This window comes from Sminthopsis crassicaudata, chromosome 1 (assembly GCF_048593235.1).
Source record: "Sminthopsis crassicaudata isolate SCR6 chromosome 1, ASM4859323v1, whole genome shotgun sequence".
NCBI lineage: Eukaryota > Metazoa > Chordata > Mammalia > Dasyuromorphia > Dasyuridae > Sminthopsis > Sminthopsis crassicaudata.
Window position 1 is genome coordinate 483,519,157 of NC_133617.1, and position 14,865 is coordinate 483,534,021.

The 14,865-nt window shown below is 37.4% G+C and overlaps 1 protein-coding gene across 6 annotated transcripts in view; it reads left to right on the top strand.

The window, feature by feature from the left end:
* The window catches only part of SDK1 (sidekick cell adhesion molecule 1), a 1,233,278-nt gene that overhangs the window by 1,039,517 nt on the left and 178,896 nt on the right, over window positions 1-14,865 (top strand). For all 6 annotated transcript variants that reach the window (XM_074281198.1, XM_074281201.1, XM_074281200.1 and 3 more), the window contains 2 exons: window positions 1,273-1,462; window positions 4,924-5,022. In XM_074281198.1, the coding sequence (XP_074137299.1) occupies window positions 1,273-1,462; window positions 4,924-5,022 (289 nt within the window). The remainder of the gene's footprint in view (window positions 1-1,272; window positions 1,463-4,923; window positions 5,023-14,865) is intronic.

Below are 14,865 nucleotides of genomic sequence, written 5' to 3' on the forward strand. Positions count from 1 at the left end.
CTGTTCTGACCCCTCTTAATTCTAATGCCTTTTCTCTGTCAATTATTACCTACTTATCCTGTATTACTAATAAATATTGACTAATTAATTGAAACTGAGGCAAAGTTTAAATCTCCCAATTAGTATTTGAGAGTAAATTTGAATCCAGGTCTATCTGACTGCACATGCAGTATTCTATTAACTGCTCCACTATTCTGTGTCTCTCCCTCCTTTTTTTCTATCACTTAAAATACTCAGCACAGAGGTAAATGCCCTTCCACAAATGGTACTTGTTTGTGGTATTTCTGCTTTGGAACTACATCCTATTGACCATTTGCATTACAGATTAATTAATTTATTGATTAACACACACCCTTTGTATTACAGATTTTGACTATGTCCCCTGTCAAACTTTGACTGTCCAGACTGATCTCAGATTGACCTTGCATAGTAGTGTCTGATCCCAGGAATCATTTTCACCCAGCTATCACCAAGAATTCCCTTCACCTTGTGTAGATCTACTATTTCTTTGTTCAACTGTGATGACACGGGCACTGTATTATAATGATCATTTTACATAATGGGAGGATAATATTTTCTAGTTTACACTACTTTTTGTGATGGTGTCCTGCATTTTATTGGTCTTTTGGGGGTTACAACAATATTGATATCCTCAAAGAACAAACAGTGTGGTCCTAGTCCCAGATCTCTTTCTTGAGTTTTCACTAGGAACTTACAACCTTCCATTTAAACATTCCCTTCTGACACACTCACTGGTTCTAGAAACACAGATGCAGAAAAGCCCAGAAACCAGGGATAGCTTATGAGGAAATAACTGAATGATCTTTGAGCTATACTTGACTAATTTCACAAGGTCCCTTTTGATTAGACATCATTCTCCAGGAGCATGAATGAAGTTGTCCCTTGGAATTGTATGAATACGATGCACATTGGTCCTTTCATCAGAAGGCTGTATGCCTTTGTGGTAGAGGTTTTTGTGGGAGACATAATTTGTACCCCTCCAGTTTAACTCCATCAAATAATGAATAGGAAGATAATTTTCCAAATTATGGAAGCTATAATTCAGTTTAAAGGTTGTAATTTTACCAAACCTATCCTCATCTTCCCACCCCCACCAAATGCCATCTTTAAAAACTGGAGCCATAAACCTCATGCAGTTGCTTTTTTTCAAGAGAAGTCCTGTCTTTGGCAGTCAACATCATCCATGTTGGGGTTTGTGTACAGATGTATTATAGTATAATAACTTTACCCTTATATCTGTTGATGCTTCAGATTCTATTCAAGGCCAAAAATTTGGATTCCGAACCCAAAACCCATGTAGTAAGAGGGAACCACACACAGTCCGTTCTCCTGGCAGGCTTGCGGAAGTATGTGCTCTATGAGCTCCAGGTGCTGGCATTCACCCGCATTGGAAATGGAGTCCCAAGCTCTCCTCCCATTTTAGAGCGAACAAAAGATGATGGTGAGTTTAATGATTTGCACCTTTGCTTTCCCTATTCATTTTTCCAGGTTTTCCTTTCTAATCAAAACAGTTTAAATTTTTGTCATTTTCAACTTAATTTTCAAACTAATTTTTTTTTTCTGTTGATGAAAACAAAACAAAGTTGTTTTTCAGTCACAGAGCATTTATATGGCCAATTTCAGCCTGGAGTGAATTTTTACTGCCTAATTATGAACCTATGCAGAATTTCAATCATAACTCTGCAATAGACAGTGCTGTAGTAAGGAGCAGTAAATGCTGGCTTGAGTTGGGACTATAAAAGATATAAAACTGGCATTCTATTTGGTGTCTATACAAATCCAGAAAAAAAAATCTGTTATTGACCTGTATGCCTCAATCCTCTTGGTGCTTCTTCCAGTTCTCACTGTTTGCATTACCAGAGATAATTAGAAGTTCCCATATACAGTTTGATGTGTTTGAAGGGCTTGGAGAAGTCCCCAGATTCCTGTATTAGCAGTACTGAATAACAAGTACATCCTGACTGCTTTGTTTTTATGGAAGTTTAAATCATCAGTAAATATGTTTTTTCCGCTTTGCAGATGTCAAACACTTAAAGGTTAGCTCCTTTACATTTTCATTATTAAGTAGAGTATAATGAATATGTCAAGGGAAAAAAATTATTGATCCTAATAAAAAAAATCCACCTTGGGAATCAAAAGCTCCCAACAGAAATGAAATAACTGTAAATTTTCTTAAGCAACTTTATTGAAGTAATTAAGTTAGCTGCAAACATGTTTGAACTGCTGAGTGAAAGCTCTATTTTCTCCACCTTACACTGAGAGATTGAGGCTACAGGGCTTTGCCCAGATAAAGAAGATGATAATTCTTAATTGTTTTTCCCATAAGTTCAGAGATATGTAGAACCTCTTTGTAAGAAAGAAAATGGGGGCAAGATTCTTGTTATAAAATTCAGTAGGGAAAGAGAATGTCATGAACTAAAGAAGATAGGGAAAATGTTGAGATTGTTCAAGTAGGAATCAATTATAGTTGTTTTCTCCTAAAGTGCATGTTGGCAAGTGACGCAGATTATTCTCTCTACACATTCCCAACATAAACATGTTGTGTCTCCCTCTCTATTCAAATTTAATTAAAAATATCACCCAGAATGATAACACAGGTGGGATTTATGCTACAGGCCAATTTTAATGCCTATGCGCATTTTCGAATTAGTACCAACTTGTGAACCTGAGACAGAAGACTTGACTGCCAGTTGTCTGTTAATGTGCTCGTGGCCTCATTTGTGTGCTTATTATGCTCAAACACAGGTGTTCCTAATGCATATTCAAAGTCAGAAAGCCTGATCTAAGAGTTTACTTGGGGGAGAAGAAAAAGGGACACAGATACCCACAGCCATTTGAAGGGGCTGAAACAAACATATTTCATTTAGTATAACCAGATCCATGGACTTTCTTCCCTACTATGTAATTGTTACCAGAAAGAAATTTGATGATGGAATCATTTTTACACAGGTCACACAACTTATTTGCCTAATCATTCATGTAAATACATCTTACAAGAACTCTAACATCCTAGATTCTTGGTGCCCTTGTACCACACAAAAGAACTGAGATAGCTATCTGTGTCTAGTCAGCTCTCAATTAGTGTCGATAATTGAAAATCACAGATCATATTTTTAAAAATTCATTTCAAAAGAGAATTTTAGCCTCTTCCACAAGGTCTTATAACTAGAAAGGCAAACATGGAACCAGATTAAATGACCTGATTTTTTTTTCTTTCCCTTCTTCACATGTCTGCTAGTATAGATTGGAGGTATAATTCAATAATGGAACTTTTAGGAAATATTTAAAATGTTAAAGGAAATCAAGCAAGAGAGATTAAAAAAATAAAGGAAGGAACCTGGATAATCTACACTCCAGAAAATCATCCCCTGAGAAATCAAAACTGGACAATATGATCCCAATGACTTTGCTTTCACTCTCCTTTTAATTTTCAGAATCCTTAATAATAGTGAAGCAAGTTTCAGTAATTAACCTGTATTTGTGTGCATTCCCCCCCACCTCTCTCTCTATGTAGATAGATAGATAGATAGATAGATAGATAGATAGATAGATAGATAGATAGATAGATATTGATATTGATATATATTGTTTGCCTTCCCCCAACTGCACAATAGAATGGGAACGCTGTGAGAAAAGGAACTATTTCATATTTTTTCTACTGACATCTTCAGATTTTAACACTGTCTAGCAAATAGAAGGAATTCAATAAATGCTTATTGAATTTCATTGAACCTCTGAGGTACAAAAGGCAATTAGCCAAAGATAACAAAACAAATTAGTATCTAAATTTAGGTAATTTAATTCTCTACTGCCATTTTGCATGTGTATTAATCAATGCCCACTATGTAACCAGTACTATGTTGTTCTGGGGATTCAAAAAGAGACAAGAGAAAGTTCCTACCCTCAATGAGCTTACATTCTAATAGGGGAGATAATGTGCAAACAAATAAGAAAGTAGAAAAGAGGGAAGGAGGGGCAACTAGGTGGCACAGTGGAAAGAGCACCAGCCCTGAAGGAAGGATCTGAGTTCAAATCCAATTGCAGATACTTAATACTTACTGGCTGGAGGAAGGAAGAAACTTTAATAGAATTAAGAGGAATTAGAAAAGGCTTCTTATAGAAGATGGGATTTTAGTTGATTTTTGTTAAAGGAAACCTCAGGAAGTAGTAGGCCGGGAGAAGGAGGGATAGCATTCTAGGTGGAGGACAGTCAGAGAAAACCTGGAGCCAAGAAATGGAATGGCTTTCTGTGGAAGGTGGGATTTGTGTGTGTGTTTACATAAATGATTGATATAGAAATCTAGCAAAGCTTTCTGTGTACTATTCATTCAACAAGTAATTGCATTCAAAACATTTATTAAATACATACTCTATGCAGAGCACTATGGTAGGCACTAGTAGAAGTGCCAAGTTAAATAAAACAGTCTCTGCCTTTATGGAGCTCACATTTTAGTAGGGAAATATGATGCCTCCACAGATTTCTAGAATACATAATATGAGTGTATCTAACAATACATCATACCTTGGGGTAGGTACTGTATTTCTTTGGTGTTCTAAGGTTCAGATTCTGTCATTTCAAATGTATTTGAATATAAAATATAAATATAAAATGTAAATATACAAACATAAAAAAAGGATAAGATAAAATGAAGAAATTCCTCAGGCTTACATAGAGTAATGCAAGTTACAGGCACCTCCCTTTATAGTCCAGCTGTGTTCCCAAAGCTCAGGTCTTTTTGCAAGTCAGTTGTTTCTAATTTGGAACACATTTTCCTATAGAAACAGTTTCTCGCACCCTGGTTAGTTAGCTAAGTCAGCCCACAGAATCCTTTCTGCCCCACAATGCTCCTGAAGGATGCTATTGAGCCTGGTTCATGGAAATGTTGGGTTTGTTTCCTTCAGCTCCAGGTCCACCTGTGAGACTTGTGTTTCCTGAAGTGAGGCTGACCTCAGTGAGGATTGTATGGCAACCACCAGAGGAACCGAATGGGATTATTCTGGGTAAGAGAGGCAATTAAGCATGAATAACTAACTCCCTGACTTGGACAATTGCAGGGAGAAGCAGATCTTGAGAAAGAATGGAAAAGGCTGTTGAGAACCTCCAAGAACTAAAACTCACAGCCATGGGTATCTTGCACTTGTCCTTTTGTGGGGGATGCTCTAAGTTCTCTGTGAAATCAAACTTTCATATTTGGGGCCTCCAGGGCCTGCTTTCCTCATACCATTGCTAGTACCGACTGAAATGAATTTGCCATTCAGCTTTGAACTCAGCATTCAGTCGGGACAAGGGTGTGATAAGCAACATGTTCGTTTCTGATAGAAGATGTATACTCAGTCTTGCTTCCCTATTCTCAGCACCTTCTGTGACCTGCCAGGAAGTATAGTACTGGTGCATTATCTTTGGGATCTTTCTTAGGAGAATACTCTGTGGGAGCCCAGTGGATTCATTTGCTTTGGACTTTCCTTCCAGGGAGGCAGTTTATGTTGAGCCCTAAAGCTTCCACTCCCTAGAGATGGCTGCTTATATTAAAAATTAATAGTCCCTCCTTGAAGACAAAACTTGTACCTGTCATGTTTCCATAAATACTGTATGAAAAGACTGTGATTCCCGTTTTATTCTGATGTTGTCCTTTCACTTGTATTCCATAGAGTTGTAGAACCTGGGTTGGTGGTTTTGGAGGAGGTGAGATATGATGAGAGGCTTGATTATACAATCTCTAGTTTGGTGACCATCTGATTCACAGGTTCTTGCTTCTGGAATCCTAATAATTTTCTAGAAGCAATTTATTTAGGTCTTCATTGACCTCAGAGCCTTCATATAATTCATCTGGCAGAGAGGCCTTAAGGAAGTCATCAGATGGGGGTCACTAAACATATGAGGGGAGTGTGACATATCTCCCAGTTTCTTCAAATATGTAGTTCTTTACAGTGTTTCACATGCTCCCAGATGTCTTCCCTGAAACCAGAGAAAGCTTATTTTGTTTTTCCCCTTCTTGGAACTACAGAAGAATGTTACCAATTATGGTGGAGAACAAGTAGGAATTGTGGCTCTGTGGAAATAGTGATGAGCTTCAAATTAGAGTGGGAATGAATTCAAATTTCAGTTTTGCCAATAACCAGCTGTGGAACCATGGGCAAATCATTTAAACTCTCTGGGCCTGTAAAATGAGGCAGTTGAAATAGAAGATCTCTGAGGCTCTTCCTAGCTTCAGGGTTGTCTATTATCCTACAGCTACCAAATGTCTGTGCTCTGCATGCATCCACAACTGAGGCAGTATTGTGGACTTAGGAAGGATTCCCACTCAGTTCTCCTTTGGCTCATCCTTCCTCATACAGGGACATTAGCTTTTCTTCCAATGGCTATTTATTTCAAGATGACAATAGATGTTACAAATCCCAGCTGGCAATTGTCCATACATTAGCTTTTAAAAAGCTGAACCTATGATTTTATCAAGACAGGATTTCCCTCTGAGAAAATCCCCCCCCCACCCTGTTGGTAGAGATCAAGCTCTTCTCCATAGTTTTAGAAGATCACTTAGAACACAAAGAATTTGATTAGAATATTTGACAGGAAATCATAGTCAAATTAATAAATATTTACTGAATACCATGTCTTGTGCTATAATGTGATATGGGGGCTACAAAATGTATATGTTCATATATATATATATATATATATATATATATATATATATATATATATATATATATATATATATGTATATGATAATAGTAGTTGCCTCCAAAGGACTTATTATCTAATTTGGACAAGAAGAGTTAAGTGGTAACTGAGCTCCTCATCAAGTGGCCATTCTTCAACTCCTACTGCTTATATAAAACCTTCCCTATGCTTCCATGCTGAAATTATCTGTCCCCCTTCAACAGTAACAGTTTGTACAATTCAGAGAACAATTAATCATGACAAGATTCATAACATCTCTTCTATTCTTATCTTGAATGATTATTTAAAGATTGAAGTATTATTAGGTAAAATTTCACATATTTATGTATTATCTCTGTTAAATTGAAAACCCTCTAGTGGAGGGACTTGATATTTTTCATCAATATCCTCTACAACATTCTCAGTGCATTTCATAGAGTAAGGATCATAGATTCTGAGCTAGAAAGGGCTTTCAAGATCATCTAGGCCAACTTTCTTGTTCTGTAAATAGGAACCTGAGACTCGGAAAGCAGGTTTTGTCCAGGATAATATAGGTAGTAAGAGTCAAAGCCAAAGAAAGCCTTCTCTGATTCTAACTCTAATTCCATCTCTACTATTCCATATGAACAATCCACTTGGTAGTTATTTGTTGCTTTGATTTGGGTGGTCCATCCAGTTGAACTGAAACAGAGAAGCTGTAAATGGAATTATTGGAAGGAAACAGCCAAGATGCAGGAGACTTTGAATACCAGAGAACGACTCTGGGAATATCAGATCCAGTAGGATTCTCACCAAAACGAACCTGGCAGGACACAATGTATAAATTCCAGGGACTTCCCTCGAACACCACAAAGGCCTGCATACACAAAAAAGTAATAGAGAACATGAGAAGCAAAAAGGAGAGTAGTATTTAAATGTCTTCAGCATTCTAGTTTGTCCTCACGGACCATGACAAAACAGGCAAAAAATAAATTAGCACTATAGCTATCTTCCCCACAGAAGACAGCACACATCTGAATTACTTTTATAGTAATGGCATTTAGTCATAATTGTAATAAACATTTCCTGGGTATTGTAGCCAGCATACTAAATTGGAAATTGCTGGTAGAAATATGTAAAAACAATTTCAAAAGGTGCAAGACAGCCGTACGTGGAGAAAAGAAAACATCTTTTTGCAAGACTAAGTTTAGTTCCAGAGATCTTCAATCAATGTTGCTGCTCTTATAGCTTGGCCTTCTGAGTCTACAAGCACCTTGGCAGCTAGTGTTTTTGTAATCTATATCAAAACATGCTCTCGCATTTCAAAAAGAGATTAACAGCATGAAACCTACCAGCAAGAGCCTACAGGGAGAACCACTTGCTTATTTGTTTAAATATTTTACTATGGAGAGCTTTTAGCGTTTAGAGCCTTCCTTTGGGGAATGCAGTAGTAACCACTGGAATACGGCTGTCTCTTCCCCACACTCACCAAGCCACTACACATGCTTAACTGCTATTAGGGTAAGAGCTGTATTACAGGGCGCCTGTGTTCTGCCAGCCCCTCAGTGTGTTCCCTGGCCAGGCGAGCCGGCTCCGCACCCTTCCGTTCCCTGCTTAGCATTCCTCCTGGCCTCCATATGTCTAACATTTACCTGGAGCTTATTACAGAAGTGTGCGCCAGAACTCCTCTGAGGATGGAGAACTAAATTGAATGTAATCCATGTTTGCAAATTCATATTTTGATCCAATGTTGCCTTCGTATGCTCCCAGCTTTCACCGGATAAGCTATAAAATCAACAAAGTACCCTGTCACTGTGCTGGGCCGGCTTGAGTCTCCTAACATCAGTCAGCTTTCTGTAGGTTCAATTAACAGTTGTCTGAATGTGGGGGGCCCCACTGCCCGGACGAGGCAGCGCCAGTGTCGCCCGGCGCCCAGGTCGGCAGCTGTGTGAGGATGCACGGTGGAAGGCAGTCTTCCGGCTCCTTTGCTGTGGGCAGCCGAGTGGTAGTGTTAGGATGACCTAACATTTAACAGGCAGCTCAAACGGCCGCCTTTTGTTTATTCAGAAAGCGCGAGACGTATGAAATTGCTTGCAGCCGTGCAAAACATATTTTGGAAAATGCTAATGCTAGGATAAATACAACTTTTACAAAATGAACTTCACTCTGCCGGATGACTACTGATACACTGTTGCAATGTCTGTCCGTAGTCAACTGTGGGTGGATCAGGAAGAACAAAAGATGCTTGAAATGCCCCCCAAAACTCCTTTCTGTTTGCTCATTCAGACTCCTAATAGAAAATCTTTTATCAATAAATTATTCTTACTAACCACTGTCTCCTGAACTAGCATCAGATTTCTACCTTTCAGGGGAAAAAAACTCTTGCTCATTGTCCTAAATCCTGGTTTCTTCTTTCTTTGTTTCTGCTTTTCTTTGATTCTTTGTATTTCCTCAACCTCTAAGCTGTTTTCAGAAATCTGCAGAGCCTTCCTTTGCGTCATATTTTTCATACTTTGTGTCTCCATCCTTAATATTTGGCTTTTTTCTCATTTGTTCATCCTGGTGCATTTATTATCATAAGTCACCCACAACCTAAAAAAAAATGTGCAGGTTTTTTTTTTTTTTTTTCCCTCCATGTTTTACTCATGCTATTGATTTGGCTCATTCACCTTCAGCTAACCCATGCTGCATTTTCCCCCACCTTGTCTGGCTAAAATTCAATGTGCTGATATTTCTGATTTCACTTTAACCATAACTAGGTCTTTTTCAAGAACACACACACACACACACACACACACACACACACACACACTCCCTAGCCATTTCTAGCCATTACGTGGCAAGAACCACTTTTATACTGCATCATTTTTTTCCTATTCATGCAAGGAAAAAGGCTTTTCTATACCTTTCATCGATTATCGGGCTTTCTTTTGGGAATACCAACACAATTTTGAGGGATTAATTCTCCTGGTCTGTAACATTAGAGTTTAATGGCAGCCAGATATTATTCTCATTTTAGGACTGAGGAAAGGGAGAGACTCAAAGTCACTAAGTCCTGGATCTGGTTTAGATGGCAAATTATTCATTCAACAAATATTTACTAAACTCATGTTCTTTATGAGATGCTCTGTCGGATATTGTTGTGACTCAAAGATATATCAAATGTAGATTTCATGGGGAGTTATAAAATTGTGAAACGAGAGTTTGATAATAACTAACAGTTACATATGGTTTAAAATTAGCAATAATTTTAAACACTATTTCTTGTTTGAGCCTAACATCAGTCCAATGAGGCCGGTAACAATAGAGCCTAAGAATAGTATTATCCCCATTTGCAGATAAGGAATTTGAGTATGAGGAAATATAGGTAGTTCACATAGCCAGTATGTGTCAGAGATGGGCTTTAAACCCTAGTCTTCCTGAATTCAAATGACACAGGTTTCCCTTCATTGGAAGTCTTTAAAAAGGAGATGGGAAGTGGGATGGTTAATGTTTTGTTGGTTTTATTTTATTTAGGCACCAGTTGGACTAAGTGATCTCTGAGGTCCTTTCCAGCCTCTAATTCTTCATTCTAAATGACCAGAGTCATGAATTAAGATTAAACAATGATATGAAAGGATGAGCCAGAAAGGGAGTAGAATATAGGCAAAAAGGCTGAGGCTCTTTATTGAGAAGTCTACATAGGAAGCTTGGATGAGAAGTGATAAGGAAAAGGTTAGCTGAGTGTCAGAAAGAAGATACAAGAAATCCTCTGCACAAAACTCAGTCTGACTTAGAAACTAATTTGATCTGTTGGATGAGGAAGCAGTTAACAGTGACTCCAAGCTTTTAAGCTGAAAGAATTGACAAGCTAGTAGAATCATGGAAAGAAATTAGGAAGGTGAGGGAAGAACTTGTTTGCAGAAGATAAGTTCTGTTTTGAATATAGGGTCATAAGGTATAGAGCTGGCCCAATGTCTTGTATTTAGGTCACTTTGATAAAATATTTTTTAATTACTCACTGGGTATAAGATATTATGCTTCATTCCATGGATAAAAAAACAAAAATGAACTAAATCCTCCCTCAGGGAACTTAGTCTATTCTGTATTTTTCAGATGGAGAAACTGAGGGGCAGAGAAATGACTCTAGATTTCTGCCACAATTTACATGCCTGCCTGCCTGCCTGTCTCATTTCTCTTTCAACTTTATTTTCTTTCTAAATCTTTTTCTAGTCTTCCCCTTCCTTTAAAAAAACAAACAACAACAACAGAATCCCTTTAATTTAACCTTTCTCTTTTTGTTCACTTGTTCAATCATATATTAAATACACTGGATCAGTTTGTCCTTTCCTTCTCCAGCTCATTTTATAGATAAGGAAACTGAGGCAAAGAGGATTAATTGGCTTTTCCAGAATCACATAGTGTCTGAGGTTGAATTTGAACTCAGGTTTTCCTGATTCCAGGCCTGTCACTCCATCCACTGTGTTGTAACTTGATCTTATAATACAGTTAAGCTATCACTATATATATATATATATATATTGTCTATTGTTGCCAATTCTGCTGTCTACTTCTCCCTTCCTAAAAAGAAATAATAATAATATTTCATAATGCTCCTACAGTGCTTGTGTTATCTCATCATCCTGAATAGTTCCTCCAACAGTTTAGATCATAATTCACCCATCTCCTCCTGTGCAACTCTTAATCAATGCTTTCCACAAATCATCTAAAAGGAGCCATCTGCCATCCCAGAAGGCCTTCCTCCATATTTCTTGACACTGTGTAGTCAGCACCTGGGCTGTCATTCTTTACTCTCACGAGACCTGACCCACTTACTTTTCTGATCATTCATTTCTCTGATGACATCATTTACAGTCATTCTCCTGCAGTCTAGTTATACCTGCTGTGCATTTCTTCATCTTCCTTTGTGTATGGGTGACTTTCATTCTTCAGAAGTTCTAGTAGTCTAAGACTTTTAACCATTATAATATCACCAGAAGAATGTGAGCATAAAAAAGATAGACCTTTGTCACAAGTAGAAACTTGGGCTTATTAAAAGTTCTGCACAGTTTCCCTAATGTAATCTAGCGCACTATCTTCCTCCTTCACAGCCCAGTTCATTATTAATAATAGCTGACATTTACATAGCACTTTAAAGTCTGAAAACTACTTTACTTGTATTATCTTATTTGATTTTCACATTAAAAAAAAAAAAAAAAAAGCCCTGTGAGATTCACTCTCTAGGTATTACAATCCCCATTTTGCAGGTGATGAAACTGAGGCTGGGGGTAGTATTGGTTGCTAAGTTATTTATCCAGGCTCATTCAGCTAGAAAGTCAGGGGAAGATTTGAATGTAGTATGCACTCTCCCTCTCTCTCTCTCTCTCTCTCTCTCTCTCTCTCTCTCTCTCTCTCTCTCTCTCTCTCTCTCTCTCTCTCTCTCTCTCTTCCTCCTTGCCCCCCTTTCTCTCTCCTCTTCCTTCTCTTTCTCCTCACTACAAATCTAGGACTCTTTCCATGATCCCAACTGGCCTTGCTATCTGTTTTCATAACCTACTACTTTATTGAAACTGCTCTATCAACAATACTCAGCGATCTTTTAAGAGCTGAATCTGATGGCCTTTTCACCCTCATTTTCTGAAACTTTTGATCCCAAATCTCTGCCAGACTGACCAAGAGCAGACCCATCTACATCCACAATTTTTGTGTAGAAATAACCTGCCTCCTCAAGGCCATAGAGCCTGAAAATAATTTGGAATATAAGCTTGATCAACTTTCAGGAGCCACAATGAATTAAAGTAGCATCACCTTGTTCTTTCTTCTCCTTTCTACAATCCTGCCCCCCAAAAAACCCAGGCCTCCAAATCTCGGTTGGTTATGTTCTGATTTCTAAATTGCCAGAATTTTAGAGCTAGGAAGGACTTCAGTGACCATTTAGTCCTACCAATACAGGGGGAAAAAGGGAGGGGGGAAAATCCCTACTTCAGCATTCTCAAACAGTGGTATAGCTTCTGCTGTAGGACTTCAAATGAAGGCAAACTTACTCCATTTTTTAATAACTTGAATTGCAGAGAACCAGTTTTTCCATACATTGAATCTAACTTTGCTTTTTTTGCAATATCCATCTATTTCTTTAACTTTACCTCTCTTCAATGTGCACCTATTTCCAGCTTTTGGACTTAAATGACATGTGAGACTATTCAAAGTTCACCTTATTTCTTTATCCCTAAGGTAGGTCTTCCTTTTAGTCATTCAAGCTAGTCCTTAATATCACCACATATATTGCCTCACATACTAAACTCAAAAATCCCAAGAAGGCTTCTTCTATTTTTTTTTTCTTTTTATAGTAAGTCGGCTAGGTGGCCTAGTGGATAGGGCAAAGGACCTGCAGTTCCAATTCCATTCTTAGACACGTAACATCTATAAGAGGTTGGGCAAGTCATTTAATCCTTATCTACTTCATTTTCATTATTTATAAAATTGGGATAATTGTAATACCTATCTCCCAGGATTATTGTGAGGTTAAATAAGATTTTTGTAATGCATTTTACAAACATTACCATATCATATAAATGTGAACTATTAGAATTATTTGGGGGAAGATTTTTTTTTTAAATCCCAAATAACTCCTACACCCAGTGATATTGCCCTTTCTACATATCTTCTTTTGACAGACACTGTAGTTACATCCCCATCTCTAATGTCAGATGATTCCTACTAGCCAAGCTGGCTTCTGCAAGATGATGCATTTCCTACAAAATATTTTCATATCTGATTTAGTAGTGTCTATTTAGGCTTGCTCTCTTACAGCACTGACCTTATACCCCATCACTTAATCTACTTCCTCATCCAGTGATTGTTCTTTAAAACATCATGACCTAAGTTACTTCTAAATGGGTAACAAATTACTTTGATCCCTTTTAAACCAAAATGATCTTTCCATACTCAATTACTGCACCCTGAATTTCTGCCATATCTGAGTTATATCTATATTATTCCTGGATGGGCATTACAAATTCCATAACTTTTTAATAAATTCTTTCACTTTTTAAAACATTTTACTCTAAGGAATTTTCTCTACCTTGTTTTCCAAATGATTAACCCTTTATTTTTATTCTTTTTCTTTTTTTTCATCAAAACCTCTTCTATTTTTTTAAAAGGAAAAAGTAGAAAAACAACATTTAATTATTGAACACTACATAGCCAACATCAAGCTAGGTGTTGTGTTGGGAATAAAAAATAAAAAGACCATACTAAAGAACATACAAAAATGATAAAACCTTAATTCTTGCCCTCAAGGAACTCACAAGAATTAAATTCAACAAACAAATAAAAATTATAAGACTACATTTGTTCAAGTGCCAGCTATGTGTGTAGAACAAACATTAAGGTCTCTAATAGTTCAGAAAATAGGAGAACTTGGTATTAGCTAGAATAGTCAAGGAAGGTTTCCTAGAGAAGATGGATGACAGGTGAGCTGAAACTCAAAAGGATGGGTAGAATTTGGATAGTCAAAAAAGGAAGAGGGAGAGCATTTAAGGATCCTATAATTCTATTTAAAACCAGCCTTACAGTAATACAGTAAGTTATACTTACTTATTCTTAGTAAAAGCCAAGATTGGATAGTTAGATTTAATACAGGTATTTGAGCATTTTTTTGTGCCAGAATGAAAAGTATGGATTGAATCAGACAGGGAGCCATTATAAATTCTTAAGAGCAGTGAGGTTAGTAGAGTGGGTTGAGTGCTAAGCCTCAAATCAGGAGGACCTGAATTCAAATCCAGTGTTATACTAGTTGGAGTGACCCTTGACAGGTCATTTCACAATGACTGTCTCAGTTTTGTCATCTATAAAATGAGCTGGGGAAGGAAAAGGCAAAGCACACCTGTATCTTTGCCAAGAAATTCCCACACTGCATCACAAAGAGTCAGACATGACTGATGTGATAGAACGATATAGATTCTCAAATAGGGGAATGACATGATGAAAGTGGCATTTCAGGAAGAGTAACTAAAAAATCATATAATGGGTGAATTTCACTCAGTTCCCATAGCTCATATTTTATAGTCCTTTAACACTTCTAAAGCAATTTCTTCCCAATAACCTGATACAGGAAGATAGTGCAAGTATTATAATTCCCACTTCATGAATGAGGGGCCTGAAGTTCAGAAGAGAATTTTGCAGCAATCCAGGTGTGAAGTGATAAAAATCTGGAAGAGAGAGAA